The 25,579-nt window shown below is 45.4% G+C and overlaps 1 protein-coding gene across 1 annotated transcript in view; it reads left to right on the top strand.

Annotated features, from left to right (window-relative positions):
- The window catches only part of SLC1A2 (solute carrier family 1 member 2), a 49,360-nt gene that overhangs the window by 18,066 nt on the left and 5,715 nt on the right, over positions 1-25,579 (top strand). The window contains exons 6-8 of the mRNA XM_049648246.1: positions 4,232-4,465; positions 9,298-9,492; positions 14,057-14,191. Coding sequence (XP_049504203.1) covers positions 4,232-4,465; positions 9,298-9,492; positions 14,057-14,191 — 564 coding nt within the window. The remainder of the gene's footprint in view (positions 1-4,231; positions 4,466-9,297; positions 9,493-14,056; positions 14,192-25,579) is intronic.

A 25,579-nucleotide genomic window follows, 5' to 3' on the forward strand; every position in this document is an offset into this window, starting at 1 on the left:
GGAAGCAAATAAGAATTCAGACAGCAGTCAGTGCTACAAAGTTAGTAACCAGGAGAGTGGGACAGAGAGTGACGGGGGGTGGAAGTATGGCTTGGACTGTATCCTGGGGGTCCAGGAGGGCTGCCTGGGGAAGTGGCTTTTGATGGAGATCTGAAGAATGGGAAGAGGCAGCTCTGCGAAGAACCCATATTAGAATTTTTCAGTGGGAGGAAACAGCAAGTGAAACTTTTTAAGGGTCAGACGAAGGTCCGGAGTACCTGCAATGTGGTTGGTTGGTGAGGGGGCGTGGAAGGCAGTGAAATTGGAGAGGTGGGCAGGAGACAGATGCCATAAGGCCTTGCAGGCTACCTTGACAAGTTGGGGTCTATTTACTTGCAAAAGGAAGTCCCTGGGGAGGTGTGGGGGAGGGAGGAGGGGAGACTACAAGCCTGGAGGCTCTGCGTACTGATTTTCCCTCTACCCTCATCCAAAGTTCTAGTCCACACAGAGAAACTGTCAGCAGTCACTGCTTGGATAGCCGGAACACCAGTCTCTAAGCGGACTGGGTAAAATGGAGATTTGTGTTACTTTTTGAGCCTGAGAGCAGACAACACATTTAGGTAACTCTTAGAATGTGTGTTTGGCTCTTTGTTGACAGACTCTTCCCTTTTTTGCTTCTCTTGGGATCTGTCCCAAACTGGGAGACTGGTGTTGCTATTGAAAACCAATAGCAGTGCGGGGCAAAGCCAGAGTGACTTTATGGCAAGACCGAGAAAGTCTCTCCACTAACCATCTAACTGTCTGATCCACCATCTGTCCTGTGACTAAAAGTCCTGAATTAACTACTTTAATGGGTTAAGACCAAAGGTCTTGAATAAATTGGAGCTAATGCAAATGGTTTCCAAAGGGTAACCAAGTAACTTCTGCATTTCATCCTGTTGTGGAACAGATTTTATTCCTTGAAACATTGGTTTCCGAGAATACGTCAGAATTACCTAGGGGAACTTGTTTAAAATACAAATGACCCAGGTTAGCTCCAGGAGATTCTCACTCAATAGGTATGTGGTGAGCCCAGGGAATCCGTGTTGTTACCAGGCAGGTCAGGTGAGTGTGAAGCCGGTGTCTGTGAATGCACAGACACACTGAGGTCTGGGCATGTTAAATTCTGTGTATGAGTTTGTGTTTGTGGAGTCGAACGCAGTCTTGGGAAAGGCAACTTGGTAAAGACCTTAAAATGACAAGGACTGAGGTACAAAGCGGACGGAGGCAAGGATGGATGATGTGATAGTAAGAAAAAGGCTTGACAGGCCAGTCCTAGATGAATCAGTGCCTTTGAAAACAGTGCCCAGAGCTGCAGGTACAACCAGTCTAAGGGCATGGTGGGAGGCATTCTGTCTCCCTGCTCTGCAGTGATGTCCTTCTAATTTAGAAACTGGCCCAACAATTACTGGGCACCCTTTGGCTTCAGAAGCTTACTGGAGCCCTCAGCCTCTTTATGCACTTTAGTTTATGGCTTTGATTGTTTGCTTCATTTCAGAAGCTTTGAGTGGTGACCTTGAATCCTGGTCATTTGCCCTCTCTTTTCCACGGAGTGCCATTTCCAGTGAGAGAATTATACGGTGACCCAGGAACTCAGAAGCTCTAGCTCCTGAGTGGAAGCTTAAGCCACTTGTTTTGAAAACAGGTGCAGGGAAGTAATGGCCTTAAAGGACACCATAGCGCTAAAGGCTCTTTCCTTGTCCTAATTGATGCTCATTCTGGTTCTGGAGACCCAGGTGTTTGGGTTAACTAGGGCCCCTGCTTGCCATATTTATTTACCTAACACTCTACCTTCTGGCCTTTGAATAACGCTCTCCATTTGTAGTGGGAAACTCATGTTTCTCCCAGCGAGCTGAGTGCTCTGGAGGTAACCTGTTCCCTCTCTCTAATCCATTTGGCTCTGGCTCAAATGTGTTCTCCAGGGGGATTCTATAGCTGTCTTGCTTGGCAAAGAGCCTTGGAAACACTTTCTCTCCATTCTGCAAATGGCTTGTCCCAGAAAAGCAGGAAAATTGAGTGGTACCCAGAATAGCTCATATTTGTGTTTTTCTGTACACAAAAGGGTGATTGGTGCTTGGGAAATAATTGATCTCTTGGTTTATGAAGATAAATGCTTGTTGGCTTTATTGGAAGCCATTTATTGGTGCATTCTGCTCAGTTACCTACAATCCCCTGGAACAAAGAGTTGGCCTCTGAGACTACCCAGCTGATCTGGGAGATGTTGTGACTATGGGCACACCAGGAGAGTGTAAAATGGTGGGAAAGCCAAGGGTTTAACAACATAGCTCCCTAATGCCTGCGGAAACAGTTCTCAAATATCATCAGTCTTTACCCCAGGGAAACACGTGGAGGCTACAGCCTGGAAATTCATCAAGGAAGGGAGCAGCTATTCTAATGTTATTACTACGTATCGTATCGTCAGTTACAAATCAGCTCTTTCAGAAGAAGGTTCCCCTTGACAAAATATTTTGCTTATAAAACATCCACCATTGGGTGGCAGTAGACTGAGATGTTTTAGAAAGCAGCATTAACTCAGACTTGACTCATTAAGCATGGTGGGGGAAAGGACATGGTGTGCGTAATCCGTGTAAAAACAGAACATACAAAGGATTCCTTGGTCAGCAGTTGGAGATGAATGGTGCTGACAGGGAGGGGTGCAGGATTTACATTTCAAAAATGTAAGCCTTGCAGCAATCCCACGAGGCTGGAGTTAGCCTAAGCCTTGACTTGCATGCCTGTAAAATGGGAATAAGTCTCTAACCAGGGTCATGTAGCTGGTAAGTGGCTGGACAAGCTCCGTGTCTTATGTAAATGTGTATATAACTCTCATCTATTCCTCACATCTTTTCTTTACCCAGGAAAGGGTTTGCTTCAGGCACAATTACAAAAAAAAAAAAAAAAAAAGATCACATCTGGCTTGGGTGTCTGTCTTCCTTTCCTGACTCCTTTACCCCTGTTGATGGCCTTATCCTGGGACTTCATTTCCCCCACAGTCTTTTTCTCAAATACGTTCATAATTCTTACCAAGGTATCAACTTTCCCACAAACAGTTTCATTTCAGTCAGGTGTCGCAGGCTGACCAAGTCTGTGCTCCAGGTCCACCAGATTGGGCAACAGAGAAAGTATGTTGCCCAACATTGGAAAAATACACTCAAGATGAGAGAGCACGTGATGAGCTTACTCAAGAGTGAGGACAACAGCCAATGGTTTCTAAGCTCCCTATCAAACAATAGTAAGATGGAAATATAAAATAAGGTTATAGAGAATAAATCGGTGTATGGTAAACTGTTGGCTTAGCTACAATGAGCTACAACTGCCAGTTAAAGGGAAGTGGTTTGGCTTGGTGAGGGGAAAAATACCCTTGGAGTTTCACAGGACCTGAATTGTTCTCCTCCTACTTCCTGGTTTTGTGGTCGTGGGCTGGTTATTTAACTTTTCTGAATGTCGATTTCCTCGTTTGCCAAGAGTAATGATACCTTGATTTCAGGGTTGTGGTAAGAATTAAATGAGGTGATGCGTGTAGTGCTCTTACTGTACCGCTTGAGACGCGATGTATGGTGGTCGGGATTGCTGGTAGAGTAAGGATGGAGAGAAATACTTTCAGACTTAGAAGTAAGTAATAAAACTGCATTTCTCTAAATGTACTCTCTGGCTCAGATGGTTTTCTTGATTTGGCAGGTCTCTCTCTCTCTCTCTCTCTCTCTCATTTTTTAATAAATTTCCCATCTTCCAAGGCAGAAACAAAGCAAATTTGCAAACACCGGCGTATAGTTTGGTGAAACTCTAATGGGCTTCCTGGGAAGCTCAAAATGGATTCCCAGTTTTCAAGGAAAGAGTTGGGGGATCAGGGAAACCAAACAAGATTCTCAAAGACACAGCCTGTGTGTCTCTCAAGCTCGGTGCTTACCCAGGAGATGGTAAAGCTAGACTCTGTTATTCCTAAAAATCACCTGAGCAACAGAGTTCACCTTTGGAATTCTCATCAGAGCAGGGATCCCCCCAGATCCATGGCACAGATTTCAGGTGGTACAGTTAGTCCGAAGTAAAATGCAGCAACGGTTGAATCTCATGGACGTCGTCCAGCAAAACTCTTTGTACCGAAATGCAAAGGGTTTTCCTCAGAGTGCAGTACATGTAAGGGCCCAGATCTAGGTTCTGGATCCCATAAGGCTGTCTTCAATGCTTTTTTTTTTTTTCCTTTTATGTTTTTCAGGTACTCTCCCCTGGGTATCGCCTGCCTCATTTGTGGAAAGATCATTGCAATCAAGGACTTAGAAGTGGTTGCTAGGCAACTGGGGATGTACATGGTCACGGTGATAGTGGGCCTCATCATCCATGGGGGCATCTTTCTCCCCTTGATTTACTTTCTAGTCACCAGGAAAAACCCTTTCTCCTTTTTTGCCGGCATTTTCCAAGCCTGGATCACTGCCCTGGGTACTGCCTCCAGGTAGAGAATACAAGAAATCACCTTTCTTTCTTTCTGCTCATTCCTTTCCCCTCTCTGCCACTTCCTCTTTTCAAAACCCTTTCATCACACAGTTCAATGAGAACATGTTTCATGTATTATTAAAATATTCCTGGAAAAGATAAATGCTTTGTATTTTTGGCTCCCAGGAACTTAGGAACTTTCTGATGAACATTTTTGCTGATATGCAACTGTCCTGGAAATATGATCTCATGTTAAACTTCCCAGATGAATACATGCTATTAGTATGCATGCCTAAGTTGCCACATCTAGCATTGGTTTAGTTCCAAATGTTTTCCAGAAGGATGTAACAGCGTATTGTGCTATTTAAGAAATTCTCCCACCTGTGATTTGAAAAATGCTATCAGAAAATATCACTCTATTGGAGTTATGGTTCAAAACTGGAAAAATGAGCTTTTGCATGGTAAACATGTTAGATGAGATTTTTAAAAAACAAACCAGAAGTCAATGAAGCCTGTGACTCCTGCATGAACCTCTAAGGGACCCTTCTGCCCCATTGATTTTGAGAAAATCAGGTTGGCATTGATTCAACTTGACATTGACTGAGAGTCCGTTCCTTCTTCATTAAGTAAGTTCCAGGGCATCTAAAGCCAGTGAGGACTCCAGAGATATGCAGAGAAAAAAAAAAAAATTTTTTGATGTCTTCTTGGACTGAATTTAACAAGAACAAACAAACAGGAACAAATACGTTAGAAACACCTATCAATTTAGAATTTCAAAGACTAAAGAGTTTTATTGTTTCAGACTGCACTAGTTGTTAGTATTTCTTTACAAAACTAAGGGTCACAAAACGGAGACAGAGGTCATGAAGCAGGTGGTGGGGGCATGGGGGTGGGGGCAAGCAGGCTGCAGCCCCTAGCTCAGCGTGATCTCTGGAGTCACCTGTCAGCCAGTTCTTGTTGATCCCATGACCATGCATTGCCAGTGAGATCGTCACCCTGTGACACAGAGTGACTGCTGTTCCGAGGCTACTGAGCAAGCAGTCGGGTTTTCCGTAAGTGACCCGACAGGCCAGTAGTGGTGACTACCCGAGGAGCCAAATTGTGTTTCCATCTTGCAAATCAATGAGATTTTGGTACTTGTAGAATGTGGGGGTTCAGAAGATGCTAAAAATACATATAATCCTCGGGATCTACATTCTGCATTTGGTTTCCCAAGATGAAGGGAAACATCCCGAAATTTCTTTTTCCTACTTGGTCTTATAAACTCCCTATGGCTAAGTATCTCTATCCACAAAGATCCCCTCTCTTTGGAAAAAAAGTAAATCTTTTTTTTTTTTTCCCAAAACCAATCATTTTTAGTTTGATATTTGTTTTCTGGTTATGAGAGTGGTGTTTGCTCATTGGGAAAAAGTTCAGACAGTGAATAAAGTTTTGAAGGAGAAAATGAACATCACCAGTTATTCTGTTACCCAGTGATAATTGATAGTAACCTTTTAGTTCATCTTAACAGTCATATATTTTTTCCAGGTTTTACTATATATAAGATATTGCAAACTGCATTTTTTACTGATCAACCTATTATAAAATTTCTATCAACATACATCTTCCTACTATTTTAAAATGGCATAATAATACACTGTAGGTGCTACAATACACCCTTGTCTCCACCTTGGGATGTACATTTAAGGCATGTCTATTGAACAGGCATCCTTATAAATACATCCCTGCAAGCTTGTCTGATGATCCCCTCAGGGTAAATTTATAGAAGTGGAATTTCTGAGTCCAATGGTAAGCACACCGGCTGTTGTAAAACATATCCCCAGTTTGCCGCTCAGAAAAGTATGTTAGTTTATGCCCCCATGAACTGGGTGTGAGAGTATGCTTTTCCCCACCTACTTACGAGCACTGGATATTATCAGTCCCTTTAATACTTTCCAATGTTATTGGTGAAACATGATCTCATCGATTCTGCATTTCTTTGATTACCAGTGAAGGCAAGCATCTCTTTGTGTTCTTACAGACCATCCTCCTCTCCCCTCCCCAACCCTGTGAATTATTTGTGATGGTCATTTCCTGTTGGGGTATTATTCCTTTCCTGATTGGCTGTTTCACTCTCTTCACATATAAAAATATTAACTCAAGTGTCACATGTCACAAATGATGTTCCTCTCTACCTGACATTTGTTTTGTAAATTTACAGGGCTTTTTGCCCCTGGAAGTTTTTAATTTGTGTGTTGTTGAAGTTGTTACTATTTTCATTTAGTGTTTAGAATTTCAATTTTCTCAGGAACATCTCTACTAAAAATTATGAAACATTACTTCATATTTTCTTCCAGTACCTTTGCGGTTTTGATCTTTAAAAATATTATTATCTTCCCTTTGAACGACTAGTTATCCCTAGTACCTTTACAAGACAAAGTAAATCTTAAAAGCATATGGGTAGCCCGAGTTCATATTTAAATCAGCCAAACGCTTGGGTTATCTGGCCAAGGCCACAGATGCTAGACCCTTCTCCTTACCCTGTCTTTCAAGTGACTTTAATCTTTGTTTAAAATGTGGCTCTTTCCTGGATGCAGAATTTCATTTTTTAGAAGAAAATACACTTAAAGAAAAAACTGTGGCATGAATCACGTACTAAGAACTATCTCAGCCATTATGACCACAGGGAAAAAAAACAAAACCCCAGTACAGTCAGCTAAATTTCTTTCTACCTCCTTGGACCTTGGACTGATGGAGAAGGGGAAGGGGTCACCCCCTTTTCTCAACAGGCTGATGTCAGGGAGGACTAACAGAGGGGGTGCCCTGGGACACATGTCTCTGCATCCTCCTGACATCAGTGCATGCTATTAAAACTACTCTAGAAAAAAAAAGACGGTCAAGTAACTGATAGTTATTATTAGCAACATTTGAAGACTTATTATTAGCAACACATGAAGACATCCACGTCAGAATGTTGGAAGGACAGGAAAGAGTTAAAACTCCCAAGTCCCATTTTGAATTGGTTGGGTATAGACTTTTAAGACACAAAGCCCATGCAGTAAAGAAATCGAGAATATTTTCATACCTTGTCAATTACTTTCCCTAATCTATTTAATTGTCCAAAGACCTCTTGATGACATTTTGGGAAAATGAATACCATAATAAACATTATTATATTCTCGTCCGCCCAGAAGTTTGCTTAGATTCATATCGTTGAAAATCCCAGCCACCAACCACAGCTGCCATTTCAGACTAGTCATGGTGTCCTAGAAACCTTCAAAGGGGTCCTAAGAAAGGGTGGGGTGGGGAGGGCCTGGGGGTGGGAGGAATAAAGGGACACTAATGTCTCATTAAAATGGAGCAGCTAACCAAATACAATGACCTCAACTTTTCTCCCTGGGTTTATAAGGTGTTAGTAATGAGAGGTCTCCAAACATTCATTTCTTCTCCCTAAGAGCAAGGAGGAGGCGTAAGACAGACCTCTGACTTGAAATCACAAAGAATATTGCCATAAGATGACTCTGACGTCCCTAAGATTGTTACTAGGAGCTTGTTTATCAGTGGTTTAATAAGATGCAGATTTAGGCGACTCTAATTTTAGAGCTTCTGCTTCCTGTTTCTGAGTAGGCCCTGGAATCTGCATTCTCTTTAGCTTTTCTGAAGCTGGTGGCTCTCTACTACTCTCTGAGAAACTGAGACCTCTGGCAAGGGTCTATGTCAAACTTGGCGGGAGCCCTGGTTCTGACCAGTAGAAGGAGGAAGCTATGAGGCTGTCTGTGTGTGCTAGAAATAAGTGTGTCTGCATTGGAGGTTCCCCAGTTCACTTTACTAAGCTTTGAATAGAAAAAAAAAAAAAAAGCAAAAAAGCAAAAAAACCAGAAACAAAATCAAAAGAACCAAACAGAAAAACCCCAAACCAAAAAAACCCCAAAAGAGAAAGGACCGCAAAGAACTCGCATGGCAGCAGTATGGGCGTTCTGCATTTCTTTCCATATTACTTAAACTTGGAAGCAAATCCACCTACCCTCCCATGTACCTCCCTCCACATGGAAATAATATTTTGGCCGTCAGCAACCCTTATCCTTACAGGTCTCCTAATTTAGAAGACACACGAACATGTCAGGGGTTCTGGCCCTTGAGGCTGGGTCATGCGGTGGTGAGTTCCGGACAGGAATTTCCAGGGCGGAGTGGGGGTGGAGTCATTCCATATTGGGTCTTTGATTAGCTACAGAGCATATGCTTTTCTGCCCTATGTTGTTGGAAAGACTGTACAGTTGGCCAATGACCATGTATTAGGGAGTTGGATTGTGTATAGGGGTCCCCAGTGAATTGCTAGAAGCTCAGGTTCAGGCTAAATGGTACTTAACATGTTTATCCAGCATTGTCAAAATTAGCTCAGGGCAATTCCCAGAGGCTGGATGCAGTCCATGCATCGTTGGAAACAGCGTTTCTAGCATGAAATTATGGGTCATTCAAAAATTCCTCATTCCATTTCACTGTTGACAGCTGATTGGTTCCTGACACATTTTTTTTTAGCAGCTCAATTAATGTGGGCAGTCAGATGGCCTTTAATATTTCATCCAAGAGGGAAACACTGATCAAAGGAAAAAGAATGTGAACCTCTAAGTAGATCTTGAAAACCAGAAGCAACAAAAAGAGCTTGCTGCCTATGAGCATCGTAATAAGATTGAATTTGAACCTCCAGACAGTTGGTCTTTAAGTTGCCTCCAAACACTGCTTTCTGCATGTCACATGGCCTGATTGGAACAAACGAACAAAAACTTTGTGGTTGGCATTCCAGTTTGAGTTTTGTCCTGTTTCTCTAAAGTGGACATAAACTCTTGTCTCTCTCTTTCTGTCTTTGTTCCTCAGTGCGGGAACTTTGCCTGTTACCTTCCGTTGCTTGGAAGAAAACCTGGGGATTGATAAGCGTGTAACCAGATTTGTCCTCCCAGTTGGAGCAACCATCAACATGGACGGTACAGCCCTTTATGAAGCAGTGGCCGCCATCTTTATTGCCCAAATGAATGGTGTTATCTTGGATGGAGGCCAGATTGTGACTGTGAGGTGAGGGGTGCAGGTGGGGAAGCACTGAAACAACATTTAACCTTCGTCCCTTCCCCACTAACTCCATTTGACAGGGCCACTTGGATTTCAGTTCTCCTGGTGGAAGAATAATGAAGGAAATAACACAGAAGAGGAATTATTGGCTGTCTCAAAGGGAAAATATTGTGACAGGAAAGAAGCAGGCTCATACTCATGCCCTCTGTTTGTACTGTGCATGTGAAATTGCTTTGGAAATTTGATATTACTTGATTTTTCACGGTCCTGTGATGTTGCAAGGCAGTTTATTTCTCTGTCTGTTTAATAGATGAGGAAGCACAGGCTTCAAGGAGCATGGCGGTTTGTCCAAAGCTGCCCCGTCAATGAGCCGGGAGGGCCGTCACTGGGGCCGATATCAGCTGACTCTGGATCCAGTTTTCCTTTCGTTAAAATATGTTCCCTTCAGCATTTCAGAGGGTGATGGCAGAAATGATGAAATACTGGAAGGAAGAGATTCCTCAATAGAGTATAAACCATTTTGTTACAAACAGCTAACAAGTATACTAAATCTGTTTTTTACCCTATGTATTCATTGTTTAAGACATTTAGGAAGAGGGGCACCTGGGTGACTTAGTTGGTTAAGCGTCCAGCTCTTGATTTCAGCTCAGGTCATGGTCTCATGCTGGGATGGAGCCTGCCTGGGATTCTCAGTCTCCCTCTCTCTCTGCCCCTTCTCAGCTCATGCTCTCTCAAAATCAATACATAAACATTTAAAAAAGAAAAAAAGAAATTCGGGAAGAACACCTTCCCAAGAGGACATTAAAAACACAGTGCTTTTATCAAAAAGAATGAAATCTTGCCATTTACAACAACATGGATAGAACTAGAGTATATTATGCTAAGTGAAGTTAGAGAAAGACGATTATCCTGTGACTTCGCTCGTCCGTGGGATTTAAGGTACAAAACAGATGAACGTAAGGGAAGGGAAGCAAAAACAGGGAGGGGGACAAAACACAAGAGACTCTTAAATGTCGAGAACAAACTGAGGGTTGCTGGAGGGGTCATGGCTGGGGGAATGGGCTAAATGGGTGATGGGTGTTAAGGAGGACACTCGTTGGGATGAGCACCGCGTGTTATACGTAGGGGATGAATCACTGGATTCTACTCCTGAAATCATATTGCACTATATGCTAACTAACTTGGGTATAAATTTAAAAAAACAACACATAGCTTCTGGGGCACCTGGGCGACTCAGGTGGTTGAGCGTCTGACTCTTGATTTCAGCTCAGGTCATGATCGCAGGGTCATGGGATCAAGCACCACGTCAGGCTCCACACTAAGCGTGGAGTCTGCTTGGGATTCTCTCTCTTCCTCTCTCTCTCTCCCTGTCTCTCTTTCTCTCCCCCCCGCCACCTCTCTCCCCAACTCTAATTTTCTCTCTGTCTAGAATGAATGAATCAATCAATCAACCACGTTGCTTCTCCATAAACTTAAAGTCACACCTCTGTGCATATATTAATTTGTCTAATCCTTACAACCACCCTCAAGGTCCATACTTGTCTTAGCTCAGACGGCTATAACGCAAGACCATAGACCATCAAACGATACATATTTATTTCTCACAGTTCTGGAGGCTGGGAAATCCAAAGTGAAGGTGCTGGCAAATTCAGTTCCCGGTGACTCTCTCTTCTTGGCTTGTGCATGACTGCAAGCTGTTTGCTTGCCTGGCCTTTCCTTGGTGCATGGAGAGAGAGCAAGCTCTCTTACGTCTCTCTGATCAGAGCACTAAGCCCTCATGATCTACTTACCCGCAAAGGCCGTGTCTTCAGACACCATCACACTGGAGATTAGGGCTTCAACAAACGAATTTGGTGGTGGGGGAACACCAATCAGTCCACAGCAGTACTGTACGGGAGCCTCAGTTTCCTCACTGGTGTGATGGGGACAATAATCCCATCACACCAGGGGGGAGTGAGCGTTGTGCCTGGAACACAGTCACCTATCAATAAATGTTAGCTACTATTATCATTATTACTGATGCTCAATAAAATACAGTTCTTCTGGAATACGAAAAAACAATGTGACAGTGATGTAGTGAGTACCATGATGTTGTTACTCAGTGGAAAACATGCTTCACATCCGGGTGTCACGGCTTCTCAATCATGTTCTCACAGATTGCACGTGAGACCACCAACCTCTCTTGCTTTAAAACTCAGAGACAAACAGGGCTTCCTAACAAAGCCCTTCTTTTGAAGCCAAACAAGATGAATTCTGGTCCCTGAATTCTTGGCCCATCAAGTTCACACTGTTAGATGAAAAATTAAGAGATGGAAGAATGGACCAGTGACCAATGATCGGGATTAATTCAGAGTTTTCGGTGTTGGAAGGGATGGGTGGGGGGGGAGGGGGGTCTCAGGGGCCGGCATGGCCTTGCAATCCAGTAGATAAGTGTTCCAATCCCAGCAGACCATGGTCAACCTGTTTGACCCTAAGTTTCTCCATCCATCCAATTTGTGGTTTGCCCAGATGGAACGCAGATGCTACCATATGTACTTTGCAGGGTTACTGTGCAGTTCTGCTGTGACAATGTGTGTGTCATACCTTGCACAGAATCCAAGAACCAGCCTCAGAGAAGTGGGCTAGTGAGTGGCACGACAGGAAAAGCAGAAAGGGATAGAGAGATGGAGAGGAGATCACGGCCCCAAGAAGCGGTTGCAGGACTTAGAATCACCCAGACACTCTGCCCATGGTAGGATGAGGGTATTAATTGGGATAGAGGGACTGTGTGGGGGAACCGACTGCCAGGAAGAATTCTCTTTATAGGATTTCGTCTCACACAACCCAGAGGGACCAGGCAGACCGTGTGGCCAAAGTGCAAAGGGATGTGTCAGAGTGACTCATAACAGAAGCAACTGATGTTGTAAATAAAACGGCTGAGGCCACGACTGTTGGGATTTGGGAAGTACCCCTTTCCTAGTGTTGTTGTCCTTGTCAGGGAAATGGCTGAGAATTCCCACCTTGTAACTCTTGGGGCTTTAGAGAAGTTTTTATTGCAAAGTGACCTCACCCTGCCCAGATTTCCTGATAAGATAATTCACATTTACTGGGCGGTGGCAATGTGCCGGGCCTCTTCTAAGTGCTTTTTATTTATTAGCTCCTGATACCCCATGAGTGAGACACCATTATTATCTCCTTTGCTGCAGATAAGGAAGTCAAGGCGCAAAGAGGTTAAGTTGCTCAAAGTCATGCGGTTAATCATTGGAAGAGCTGGGGTTTGAATCCAGGTTGTTTAATCCCATAATCCTCATTGATAACCACTAATATTACTACCTCCTATGATCCAGAAGGATCCCAGGAATACGGAGTTCTTGAAGCCTTAACACCCGCTCCGCAATGAAGGGGCAGGGGAATAGCACAGATGGGTTCTGTAGACCCCACCTAGGGGAGGTGTCTCTATGGTGACAGGTCTAAATCTGGAAGGATGGCACTATGGAAAACCAGTGTACTACGAAACCTCCTAGGGCCTTCCTTTCCTCATATGTAAGATTAGGTAAATTCAGGTCCCTCCCCACTATAAGTCCTGTAAGGATTCTGTGCTTGGTCACAACAATGGTCTGGGCTCTTTCAAACCGATTTGGGAGCCCAACTCTTAGTTTGGAGCTAGCTGGCCTACTCTAGAAAGTCTAGAATGATCTAACTGCAAATAAAGCCCCTCCTTTTCTTTACAGCACCCACAAAAGCAAGTTGGGAGTCTATATTTTCAGAAGCATCTTTCCATTTAGAAATGATGACTTTTGTAAATGGCATCCAGAGAAAAGGGAGACAGGTTATTGCCCTTTGCTGGACCACAGAGACCCCCCTGGTGTCTAGACAGGGCACTCGAGCCCTAGATGAAACCCTCCTCCAGAGACAACTTCAAAATGGTGCTGGGTGTGCCCTTGGCATTGCAAGTGGTGAGATGCTTCAGAAAGAAAGCCTCCTGTTATTTCATTATCTTTTCTTGGCGCCCTCGTTTTGAATAATGTATTTTCCAGTCCATGGTGAAATGTCCAGGCATCTCAAACTTAATGTCATTTGGAATCTGTTGATTTGTTTCCCTCATGTCCACTCAGTTGGGTCTGGATATTTGCTATTGTGAGTTCTCATGTTAACATTGGCAGTGGTCTCCTCAGACTCTTGCCTCAGAGTCCAGATGTCTCTGGGGCTGACGGAGAGGTAAAGGCGTAAGCAGAAATGAATGCAGTGATGTTCCCATGGGAGGATTAAGGGCAATTTGTTTTCCTCCTTTATTATTTCCTTGCCTGCTTCAGAGCCCCGCTTACCTTAGTTGAGCCCTGTGATATATTAGGCTAGTTGGCTATCATGCTGAGGATAAGGCTCCGATCCATGGGTTTACAAATTTCCATCACAGTTGAGTAGAATCCAATAGACCCTAATTCCTGGGTCTCAGTACTCTAGATTTCTCTATTCCTTGAGAAAGAAAAGAACCTTTATGACTGCCGGGAAAATTGGAGCTTCACGTTGCCTGCCAGGGATGGTTTTTCCAAGTCCTCTTTCTCCTGTGACCTGGTCTTCTCTGTTCTCTCAGCCTCACGGCCACGCTGGCGAGCGTCGGTGCGGCCAGTATCCCCAGCGCGGGCCTCGTCACCATGCTTCTCATCCTGACGGCTGTGGGCCTGCCAACGGAGGACATCAGCCTGCTGGTGGCTGTGGACTGGCTGCTGTAAGTGCTGGTGGATGGGGCTCTGCTGGGGATGTGAGTACTGCCTCCCGGAGGCAAGGTTTCAGCCAAGGTCTTAGCCAATCCCCGTGACAACTCCCTCTCTCCTTTCCTCCCTTCTTCCCTCTAACATTTATGGAGAGCCTGACTGGGAACCAAAGAGGAAGAAGGAATCCTTGAGGGCCTCACAGTCCAGTGGAGGAATCACATAAATTATAATACAAAGTTTAAAGCATCACAGTAAGGAACCCACTACTGATGCCTGCGGAGGGTCTCAATCCATGATGTCGAGTGAAGAAACACGAGGGAGTGTATGCTGTATGATCCCGTTTATATGAAGCCCTAGGAAAGACAGTATAATCTCTAGCGATAGAAAGAGCTTAGTCGTTGCCTAGGCCTGGAGGGGGTGAAGAGACTAACTGGGAAGGGGCACAGGGAAATCATGAGGGGTGGTAGAAATGTTCCGTAGGCACTGGTATGCACAGGTGTCTACATTTGTCAAAACTCATCAAACCATGCACTTAAAATGGATACATTTTATTGTATGTTAATTATACTTCAATAAAATAGATAAAAAAATAGCACACAGATATAAAAGGATAGTGATGTGTGCTCTGCACCTGTGAGCACTGCTATATTAAAGGAGGGTCATACATTGTCCAGGGCCTGGCCCTTCGGGAGGTGTTCTTTCAGAGATTGTTACTTGCTCTCTGTTGTTGTGACCTTGGTTATTTTATTACCCTACTCGTAGAGATAAGCCAAATTATGAAACGAGCCTAAATGTCCATCAACTGACGAATGGATAAAGAAGATGTGGTTTATATATACAATGGAATATTAGTTGGCAGTGAGGAAGAGTGAAATCTGGCCATTTGCAGCAATGTGGATGGAGCTGGAGGGTATTATGCTAAGTGAGATAAGTCAGGCAGAGAAAGACAGATATCATATGTTTTCACTCATACGTGGATCCTGAGAAACTTAACAGAAGACCATGGGGGAGGGGAGGGGGAAAAATTACCAAGAAGGAGGGAGGCAAACCATAAGAGACGCTTAAATACTGAGAACGAACTGAGGGTTGATGGGGGGTGGGGGAGAAGGGAAAGGGGGTGATGGGCATGGAGGAGGGCACCTGTTGGGCTGAGCACTGGGTGTTGTATGGAAAGCAATTTGACAATAAATTATATTTAATATAAAAAATAAATATTAAAAAATAAAATGAAAGGCTAGTGATAGAAAGAGGCACCCATCCTAGTCTAGAGTGGACGAATCAGGAAATAATGAAAATGGCAACTGAATTTGCATGGGTACTGTATGTCAGCCACTTCACCAGGCACTTTATATCTTATGCTCTCTAACCCTGAAGTTTTGGTATTATCACTCTTGTTGTATAGATGAGGAAACTGAGGTGTGGGGAGGTAAGGTGACTTGAGAGTGAACAGAGATTTGACTCTAGGTTGGCTGGGTTTGGGAGGCCACCACATTCGTCATCATGGCTCTAGTCAAGCTTCCAAAGGCAGTGATAGCTGAGCTGAATCATAACTGGTAGGGAGATGTAGGTAGAGAAGGAAACAGGACCTTCCAATCAAGGCCATGTGCAAAGGCACTGAGGCAGCCAGCAGTGTGGGGACCTAGGAGTGATGTGGCATTGATGGAGCACAGAGTGGGAGGCAGGGATTGGTGAACACTGGGGCAAAAAATGGATACCATGTATGGCCATGCAGAGAAATTTGAACTTGACTGTGTACGCGTGGCCTAGCTACCTTTCCCAGTGTGTTTATCAGTGAAGGGCATTTTCCAAATGTAGGACACTCACTGCCCATTGACAAAGGTGGGGATGTCTGGCCAGAAGGTCCCCAGTAGGGAGATGGGAGTTGATCTTGCTAAGAGCCCACTCAGCCTCTCAATGTTCTGTGGAGTACACACTGATGCCTCATGTCCAGTCTTGGAGCTAAGGGACAGGGACTGGGGAATGCTGTTGGGTTCGGTGTCAGAGCAGAGTGACAAGTGCTGATGCAGAGGTCCAAGGCCAAAGTGCCCACACACTTTTAAAAACTGTTCCACATGGCAGTGACAATGTTTCTGACATCTGTCAGCATAGATTTTAGGAGCCAGGAGCCATCTTTAATGGACTCGAGTTTCCCACGTGCTAAAACCACAGTTCCTTCCCCCTTCATTCACCCTTCCAAAGAGAAAAATGTGCACGTGGCTGAAAGGAAGGACGTCTGGGAAGCTAGGAGGGAGACTGGCCTCTCCATAGAACTTGTCTGCTGTTAAGGTTTGGGCGAGAATGGAGAAGTGGCTCCCTGGAGGTGATCTCTTCACCTCAGGGAGGGCTGCGAGGAAGGTCATGGATCTTCCTGACTGGCTCTTTCATCACCGGAGATATGCTCTGGAAATATCTTTAGTGGGAAGGTGACGAGTAAGCGAAATAGCCTCGTTTCTGTCTCTGCCAGTGTCTCTTAGGGGGTGGGGTGGGGTCGTCCCCTCTAGCTTGGTTATTCTCTGCGCCTGTGAAGGCCCCAAGGGGAGTCTTTCTCAGGACGTCAGTTCAGACCACACAGTCATGGCCGCTGCGACTCAGTGGTGGTGTGTGGGTGGAAGCATTGGGAGGGGATGGGATGAAGGAGGCGAAGGAGTGGGGTAGGCTTCAGTGGGGGAGGACAAGGGGGAAATGAAGGCATTTTCAATAGTTTAGGGTCAGTAGGAGCTCAATAAATGTGTGCTCAGTTTAACCACAGACTTGCTGCGTGTAGGGGCCTTTCCACACAGGAAGAAAGACAGAGGAAGCTATTAAAATTAAATCTGCTTCCCCTGTGACTTTTGCTTACTAGGTCCTCTGACCCTTTGTTCCTTGAACCTCCTGAACCCGTGTATCATCGGGCTACCTTACCTGCTGTGACTACGTTGCCTAGCCTCTTCTTGGGTTTGTTTCGGAGGCTTGGATTCCACCATTAGAGGTTTATCTTTTCAAAAAATTGTCATTATAGAGGCTGCCTCCCCTAATTCTAATGTAAATTCCTTATTTTGAGTGAAAAACAAATGCAGTAATATCATCAGGAGATGAAGAAAAGGAGATGATACTTGGCGGAGACCGCCATGTTCTTTGCATCTGTTGGCGATTAATTCCTAAAGAGCCCTAAGGGCTGTTTCACAGATGAGTAAACCAGGAATCAGAAAGGGTTAAGTGTCTTGCCTACAGCACTGGAGAGCTACGTCCCACCTGACACAACTTCATACTTAGAACCAAGGAGATCTAGCAATGGGCAGAAGCAAAGAGTCCCAAGGAAAGGTTAGGGAAGACAGACCTATTAGGGTCACCTCTGATTTTACATAATAAAAGGGAATTTTCCATTTGACCTGTTTTTTCCTCCTCTCAAGATTAGAACAAAAGAGCAGAAAAAGCCTAAGTGGGGACAAATGGGGTACAATCAAGGTCTCAGCTACTCTGAGACCATTGTGGACCCTGGTCTTCTTGGCAGTCGTTTGCTTCCAAGCCTGTTGGATGAGAGTCCTTTCATGAAACATCCAAGACCCTGCCCACTTCTGACCTAAATGCCAGCGAATGGAATCGGAGGGCTGGGTCCTCCCCCATCACCCCACACTAGTGCGCTCATGTGCGTACTTGCACGGAGAGCAGGGCGTCCTAACTCCATGGTGGAATCATGTCAGCTGAAGGGAGTTGGCCGAACCCAAGAATGATGATACATTTGGTTTACCTATATTGATGAAACCGTATATGAGAAAACTCGATCCCAGGCTGGCAGTGGAAAGGAAGGAAGAAATGAAGAGCTGTTCTCTGGTTCTGGGGTCTGATCTCAGGTGCAGGGGGTGGGGGTGGGGGGTGCGAGGGGCATGTAACTGGAGAAAGGAAAGCAAAGGGGCAGGAGCCCTGGATCTGAGCTCTGTGCTTATTCTCTGGAGGACTTCGCACAAGCTACTCTCTGGACTTCCCCTGTGTCATGTGTACAATGGGAATGGGAACTTGTTGGCTTAAAAGCGGAGTCTAGACCCAATGCCCTTGAGTGCCCTTCTGGTTTTAAGACCCGGACTAGGATTCTGCTGGTGATGGATGTTTGTACACAAATAAGCCTGAACGTTCCTTTTAAGAAGAGAAGAAAAACGGAGGATAGAGGATCCTGGGAAAATGTGCGTAGGGGTCTGTAGCTAGGTCAGATCTGCTTTGAATTAGTAATGGTGGTACATTCTTTCTCGCCAGCAAGTGGAGTTCTGGAAACATGCTCTTGGTCATGGGCTCCGTGGCTGTTGGGGGCCCATTACAGTGTGAATGGGGTAGGGGGGGAGGGTTGAGACAGAGGTGTGGGGGAGGCTGGCCGTTCCCTAGTACAATAGTGTGGGGGGGAAAAGCAGAGAAAAGGAAAAGGTGAGGGGATTTATTATTCTCTCTGGGCAAAGCTCGTAAGCTCTCATAACTCTAGCAATTTTTCAATTTAAAACCAAACAAAGCCCGCAGTGACATTTAATGTGCGACAGTGTTTGCCAGCTGCTGGAGATCTGCCAGCCTCCTTACTGCCCGCCAAGCCCTGGATGCTTTTCAGTGGGCAGGCTTAGCTGCTCTGTAAATGTCATGGTGAAAACCAAGATTCTGGGCCCTGAAAAATGCCGGGAGTCCTCAAACACCGGATGGGCGGGGCTGGTAAAACCAGAACCTTCCCCTGGGGCCAAGAAGCCCTTTGTGTCGGGAATCCTCCACTGATATTTGTAAGAGACCTCGCTGACACCCCTCTCTCTCTGAAGGAAGCAGGATGGAGTGAAAACTGGGAGCCAGTCCCAGGAAGAGGTCGTAAATAACCGGGTCTGGCCACAGGTGGCCAAAGGGAAGCCAAAATAAAGTGAAAACCCGAGTGGATCTGCGGCTCATTTATCACATGAGACTGCTGGGGAGGTCTTTTCTGGGGACACATTTACTAGCTGGGGGATAGAGGTGAACTTACTAGGAAGACCTTAAGGGCCTCCACCCTTTGGCGGGGGTGTGTGGGGGGGTGCTCTCTGAGGCTCCCTGTTAACATCCCTCCCTGGAGGGAATAGAGCAGGGATTCTCAAACCTGAGCACACACCCAAACGTCCTGGAGATTCAGGAGGTCTGGGGTGGGGACCAAGAATTGACATTGCCAACAAGTTCCCAGGTGATGCAGGCCAGGGACCTCACTTCCAGAAACCAGAGACTGGAGACGCGGAAGGGGGAGTAGGAGTCCCTGATTGTGGGTATCTAAGCACCGCTACGGTTTTTGAATACCAGTTGACAGTTCACGCATCCAGCCGACGAGAACAGATGGAAAGGACTCGGGATACTCATAGCTCAAGTGCTCCTGAAATATCAGGCAGTGTTCTAAGCACTTTACAGGGACCTGTTTCAAAGGTGCCCCCAATGATGAGACCGGTTCATAGTATTATCCCCATTTTACAGTTGAGGAGACTGAGGCTCAGAGAAAAGTAATTTATCCCAATGTAGTGGATATCGAGTGACTGAACTAGGATTCAAACCCAGGTGATCTGGCTGTCCCTTGGGGGTCCAGGCCCGCCAATCTGGGGTCTCGTTCTCTTATTTAAGACACACTTGTGCCGCTATGTGTGATCGAAACCCCACTCCATATCTGGTGGAAGAGAAGACCAATCCCTCCATCTATCACATCTCTGAAGATGCTGGGAGTTTATTGTTGAAGTCTTGTGCCGTGACTCCCTGCTCCCACCAGAGTTCTTTTCTACAACTTTCCTGACCTCCAGTGATGTCAACGCCAGCTGGGATGTCACTCTTTCCCCCTGAGTCCTTCCCTCCCCTGCCAACGCGTCCCTGACTGGAAGCAGCGAGATTGCAGTTTGGGGGTGGGGTGGGGGTGGGGCTACAGTTCTGCGCAGCAGAATCATTCTTCAATGCATCACAAAAGAAATATGTGTTCATGGAAAAACAAAGGGGAGGGGCAGAGCTCAGGAGAGTTATAAGATGAAACAGACAAAATCTCCCTATATTTGCAATTGAATCTTGAGTTTTGTTTCCTTGAAGTAATAATCAGTGTGAATAATTTCAGGGAGCACGGAAGCAAAAATTGAGTGTTAGGCACCTTTTCTCCTTGAAAAATAAATCCTTGGGGCGCTTGGGCGGCTCAGTTGGTCAAGTGTCTGACTCTTGATTTCGGCTCAGGTTGTGATCTCACGGTTGGTGAGTTCAAGCCCCGTGTCAGGATTCTCTTGGGATCCTCTCTCTCTCTCTCTCTCTCCCTCTCTCCGTGCCCTTCCAACCCTCTTAAAGTAAATAAACTTAAAAAAATAAAAAATAAAAAATAAATCTTTTAGTGCTTGCCACCCTCTTCTAGGGACCTGTCCCTGCCCAGTTTTTCCCTTTGGTCCCAATCTCTCCCTGTGTTGCTGGGCCTCCCTGTGTTTGCCCCCGGAGCTCAGGACACGTGTCTTATTTTTGTAGGCAAGGTAATTTGGGCTCTGTCTCTCCCTCCTCCTCCCTCTCCATCTTGCCCTTGCCCTAACTTTTCACCTCCAAGACACCCAACCAGACATTTGCTGAACAAAAGACAGTCCTCTTTCTAGAGTTAACCTGCTCTCTTTAACAGCCCCTCCCCACCCCTCCTTCAACGCACCCGCCCACCAGGTTCCCCCACGCTGCCCATATCACAAATAGATACAACACAGTGTCCGCGCTCAAAGAGCTTATCATCTAGTAATGGGGACAGATGTGGTCAAAAAAATCCCAGCCTGAGTGTGCTAAGTGCAAAAAGAGGAATGCACAAGACTTGGTGGAAGAACAAAAGAGGAAGTGGTCTACTCCCCTTTTCACTGGGACTGAGAAGATGAGGAGTAGGAGGGGAAGAAGGAAGAGGGGGATGGGCCAACAGCTGAGCGCTGGGTTGGTGTCAGACCTTTTATATGCAGAGTTTGGCTGAGGTCCTCTTGATGACAAGCACTCAGGACACATTAACAGTTACTATCTTCTCCACAAGCTTGGAAGGAGGGATTACTTTCCATATTTTACAAATGAGCAGGAGAAGCTAAGTGACTTGGCCTGCCGGAGCCAGGATTGCAGTCAGGGCTCCCATCCAGAGTTCACACTCTTAACCAATGCTTCCGCAGGCCCTCCTTCCCTTCTCAACCCCATGTGGCTTTAGCCCTTGGATGTTTAGGATTGTGCCAGCCTTCTCAGGCCTGGGGCCTCGGGCGGCCCCTCCGCCATTACTGTGCACCCTGCATTCTGAGAGGCAGACATGATGGTTTGTTACCTGTGAATGTTAAGTTGAGTCACATGAAATTGCCAATATGTGACCTTTGGGAACTTGTAGAAGCGGCAACTTCATATGGTTCAGCCCAATTCAAAGACCCAGATGACCCTGAGTAACCCTGCTCCCTTGGCTCTGTTATTCTGTGAGAACCAGGACTTGCAGACAATTCTAACACCTTCCTGCCAGAGGATTTATTTTTTTTTTAATTTTTTTTTCTTAATGTTTTTATTTATTTTTGAGACAGACACAGAGCATGAGCAGGGGAGGGGCAGAGAGAGAGGGAGACACAGAATCCGAAGCAGGCTCCAGGCTCTGAGCCATCTGCACAGAGCCCGATGCGGGGCTCGAACTCACAGACTGTGAGGTCATGACCTGAGCCGAAGTCGGACGCTCAACCGACTGAGCCACCCAGGTGCCCCTTCCTGCCAGAGGATTTAGATCAAGGGATAGAAAAAAGAGAGCGCACCTTAGCAATTACTTTTCTCCCAGGAAACCAGACCCAGTACCTCAGTATGAATAACTTAGGCAAGCCCCTCTCTTGCCTTTGGTTCCTGGTGGCCCCCAAAGCTGTGTCATCCGCAGCGGATCCCATTCAACGCAAGTTTGGATCTCACCTCTGTCCCCTTTTCACAGGTCTGACACAGAGTGTCCAGACTCAAGGACAGCATCAGGCCCTCTGAAATTCTTTTTACCAAGTAGCCTTGAAGCTCCTGAGGTCAGCAGGGTTTCCTGAACAGTCAAGGCTGGTTGTGAGGCAAAATGAAAGCATTTGCCTGTGGAGAAATTTTCTATATGTGAACCATAAACTCCCATATCCTGTTTTTGGCCACACTTGGACTTCCCCAGAGTTGGTCAGCCATCCCCCCTGGTGGCCTCAATGGCAAACCAAAAAAATCCTATCTCCCGTCTCCCACCATCTTCCCCTCGCTCTCTTTACCTTCTCAGTCAATCGTCTTGAATAAGATGATTATAAATAATATCACTACTTACTCAGTTCTCATTCACTTTTCTACCCATGGCGAGCTGGCTTCTGTCTCTGCCTCTGGCTTGCAACTGCCCTGGCAGCGATGGCCTCTTTGTTGCTAAAACCAAGGGGCGCTTCTTTTTCTTCTCTTACCTGATCTCCAGGCAGTCATTGGAATTGTCCATCACACCCTTACTTTTGCAACATGCTTCCCTCAAACTCTTCTAAGTTTTCTTCCACCTTTGCGGACTCTTATTCCTTTGCCCACTCCTTAAGTGTTGGTCACTCTCAGGGTCCTAGATAAGACTGTTTTTTCTTCCCACTCTGCATTCTCTCCAAGAATGAACCCAAAACGCCTGTGGCATCTCCCCATGGCCTCTTTAGGTGTCGCCTCCTAATTCACTACCTGCAGCCCAGTTGTCGGTCCTGATCTTTAGTCCAGATTCCCAACCACTTATGGCACATCTCTCCTTTGCTGGGTCCCAACCCTCAGCCCCAGTATGTTCAAGCTGACATGAGAACCTTTCTCACCCCGACCCGTCATGTCCCCTACACATGGTGGTACGGTCTACTGGTTGCCAGTAGACATATCGACGCCAGCTGCCCACACCCGATACCTGAGAGGAATCCTTGACTCTTTTCTTGTTTATTCTCTATGACCAATCAGTCCTCAAGTCCTGTAATTCTGTCTCATCATCTTCCATCACATCTTCACCAAGTGGGTTTTGCTCTTTCAGCCTTGCCCTTCTTCAGACCGGTCTTCGTACGGGAGCAAGCGTGCCCTTGCTGCTCCTCAGTGGCTCCTCGTGACACTTGGGACAAAGCCCTGACCTCCTGAACTTGGCTGATGAGGCCATACGTGATTTGGTCAGTTCTTCCCTTCTGCCTCTCATTACATTCATTTGCCTCCTGAGTGGCCTTGCGTGCTTCTCTCTCCTTGATTTCACATTATCGATTTCTTCTCTCTAGCTCGTTTTCTCAGACTTGTCCGCAGGTCCAAACTTGGCACGCTTCTACTCAAGCTTTTGCAGGGGCCCAAGTGTAGATAAAATGTCCTACCTACTAAATCCCATAGCGCCCGTAAAGAGAGCATGGGTTCTTGGAGGAAGAGGGAGCATAGGAAGAGCCATTTCTTGTTCTTCGTTGCCAGGACACTTGACATAGTGCCCTGCACAAAGATGCTCATTGTACACCTGTTGAATGAATGAATGAATGAATGAGCTAACAAAGAACTCAGCAAGTATTAGAGTCTGTGTTGTCTTCTTATTTCTGTGTAGCCATTTTGATGCTCTTGTGCTCCTCCAGTCTTTAATGAGTAGTTATGGCATTCCAAATATTTCTCTCATTTTATTTAACCCTCATAATCTTCTGTGAGGTTTGGATTAGCTCCATTCCATATTTCATGGTCAGGTGAGAGGTGATTTGCTCAAGGTAAGAGAGTCAGAAGATCTGGGTTGAGCTTCCAGCCCTAAGTCCGGGGCCCTTTCCTTCTTGATTTTGGTGTCGAACATCAGTATGCTTTGATTCTGCTCGATTCTGTCTTCCATTCATTCCTGGCCTGATAGCTATTTCCTCTGGCCAGGTTCATTTTCAAACTCAAGGAGACCTGAGCCTGTATGGCTCAAATAAGCGTCTGACTTTGGCTCAGGTCATGGTCTCGCAGTTTGTGGGTTCAAGCCCTGCGTTGGGCTCTGTGCTGACAGCTCAGAGGCTGGAGCCTGCTCTAGATTCTGTGTCTCCCTCTCTCTCTGCCTTTCCCCCACTCATGTTCTGTCTCTGTCTCAAAAATAAGTAAACCATAAAAAAATAAAAAATAAAAAGGAGATCTGAGAGTATGGAACAGATATCCTAGTCAAAAAATTTGGTTCAGTGGCTTCTTTGGAGAGTAGAGATTTGGTATCAGAGAAAGTCAAGAGTTGAAGAAACAAGAGTTTGTAAACTTGTATCATCCATTTGAGTGGCAATGGATTTATTAAACTTAAAAAGTCATTAGCCCTTGAGGACAGTGTCTTGTGCTTTTGCCCATAAAATGGGCGTATGAGTGATGGCTGTTCCCTAAAGGGGAAGGAACCAGAATTTAATGAATATCAACTGTGGATCAGGAACTGGTTTTGTCTTCTTGAAATGCTATAAAATAGGTATTTTGCCTGCCTGAGAAAAATTCTGGTAGAGGAAGTCACCCAGGTTACACGGCTAGTAAGTGGCCGAACTAGGTTCAGATTCAGAGCTTTCTGGCTCCCAGGTGCTTTGCAGCATGTGGCAGACAGTGCATTCTGGAGGCACACGTCCTGTGCTCAAATTTTTCGTTTCTATGACTTCACTAGGATGTGTGACTTTGGGAAGCCATTTAATCTCTCCATACCCCTGTGTTTCAATTTCCTCAGTGTGGATAACTGTACTTCTTACAGCATTGTAGTGAGGATTAAACAAGGTAATATCTGGAAAGCATATCCTTCTACATATTAAATGTAATATATCAGCCACTATCATCATCACCCCACCATCACCTTTGGTCCTTCTACTTGAAAATGATGTAGATTCTCCTGGGCCGTGAAACAAAAGAGTACCCAGTGGATTCCTCTTGACGTCTTTAGCGCTCTTTGGAATGTAACCATTGGCCAAGGATGTTGGGTGCATGACTCAGAACACACGCCAGGAGGGATTGAAAGTAAAGTTGAAAAACAACAGAGTAGGCCACAGCTAAATGATGGGCAAATAACTCAGCTGGTTGGTTGGGAGTGCTGCCACGGGAAATGTCCCGCAAATGTTTATGGATGTTTTCGGGGGAGATAGTAGCTTAACTAGGATGTTTGGATGTTCTACCTAGGAGTTGCCAAAAATATGTTTAAATTAACTTCATAAGAATAACGGTAATATTTAAAGTACACCTCATGTAATAACTAATGTTTTGTGAATCCTTGCTGAATGTCTGGAACTGTACTAAGCACGTTGCTATCTTATTTAATCTTCAACCCAAGGTGGTAGATATTTTTATTATTTCCATTTTATAGTTAATGCAACTAAGGGTCACAAAGGTTAACTAGGGTCAGGGCTGTCCAACAAGTAAAAGAAAAAAGTGGCATCTGAATCCAAGTCGGGCTGTCTCCAGAGCCCATAGTTTTTCTTAATCATCATTATGTATGCCTTCTCACACCCAGTCTCTGCCTCAGATGCCTAATTTTG

The sequence above is a fragment of the Panthera uncia genome, chromosome D1 (genome assembly GCF_023721935.1).
Source record: "Panthera uncia isolate 11264 chromosome D1, Puncia_PCG_1.0, whole genome shotgun sequence".
Taxonomy (NCBI): Eukaryota; Metazoa; Chordata; class Mammalia; order Carnivora; family Felidae; genus Panthera; species Panthera uncia.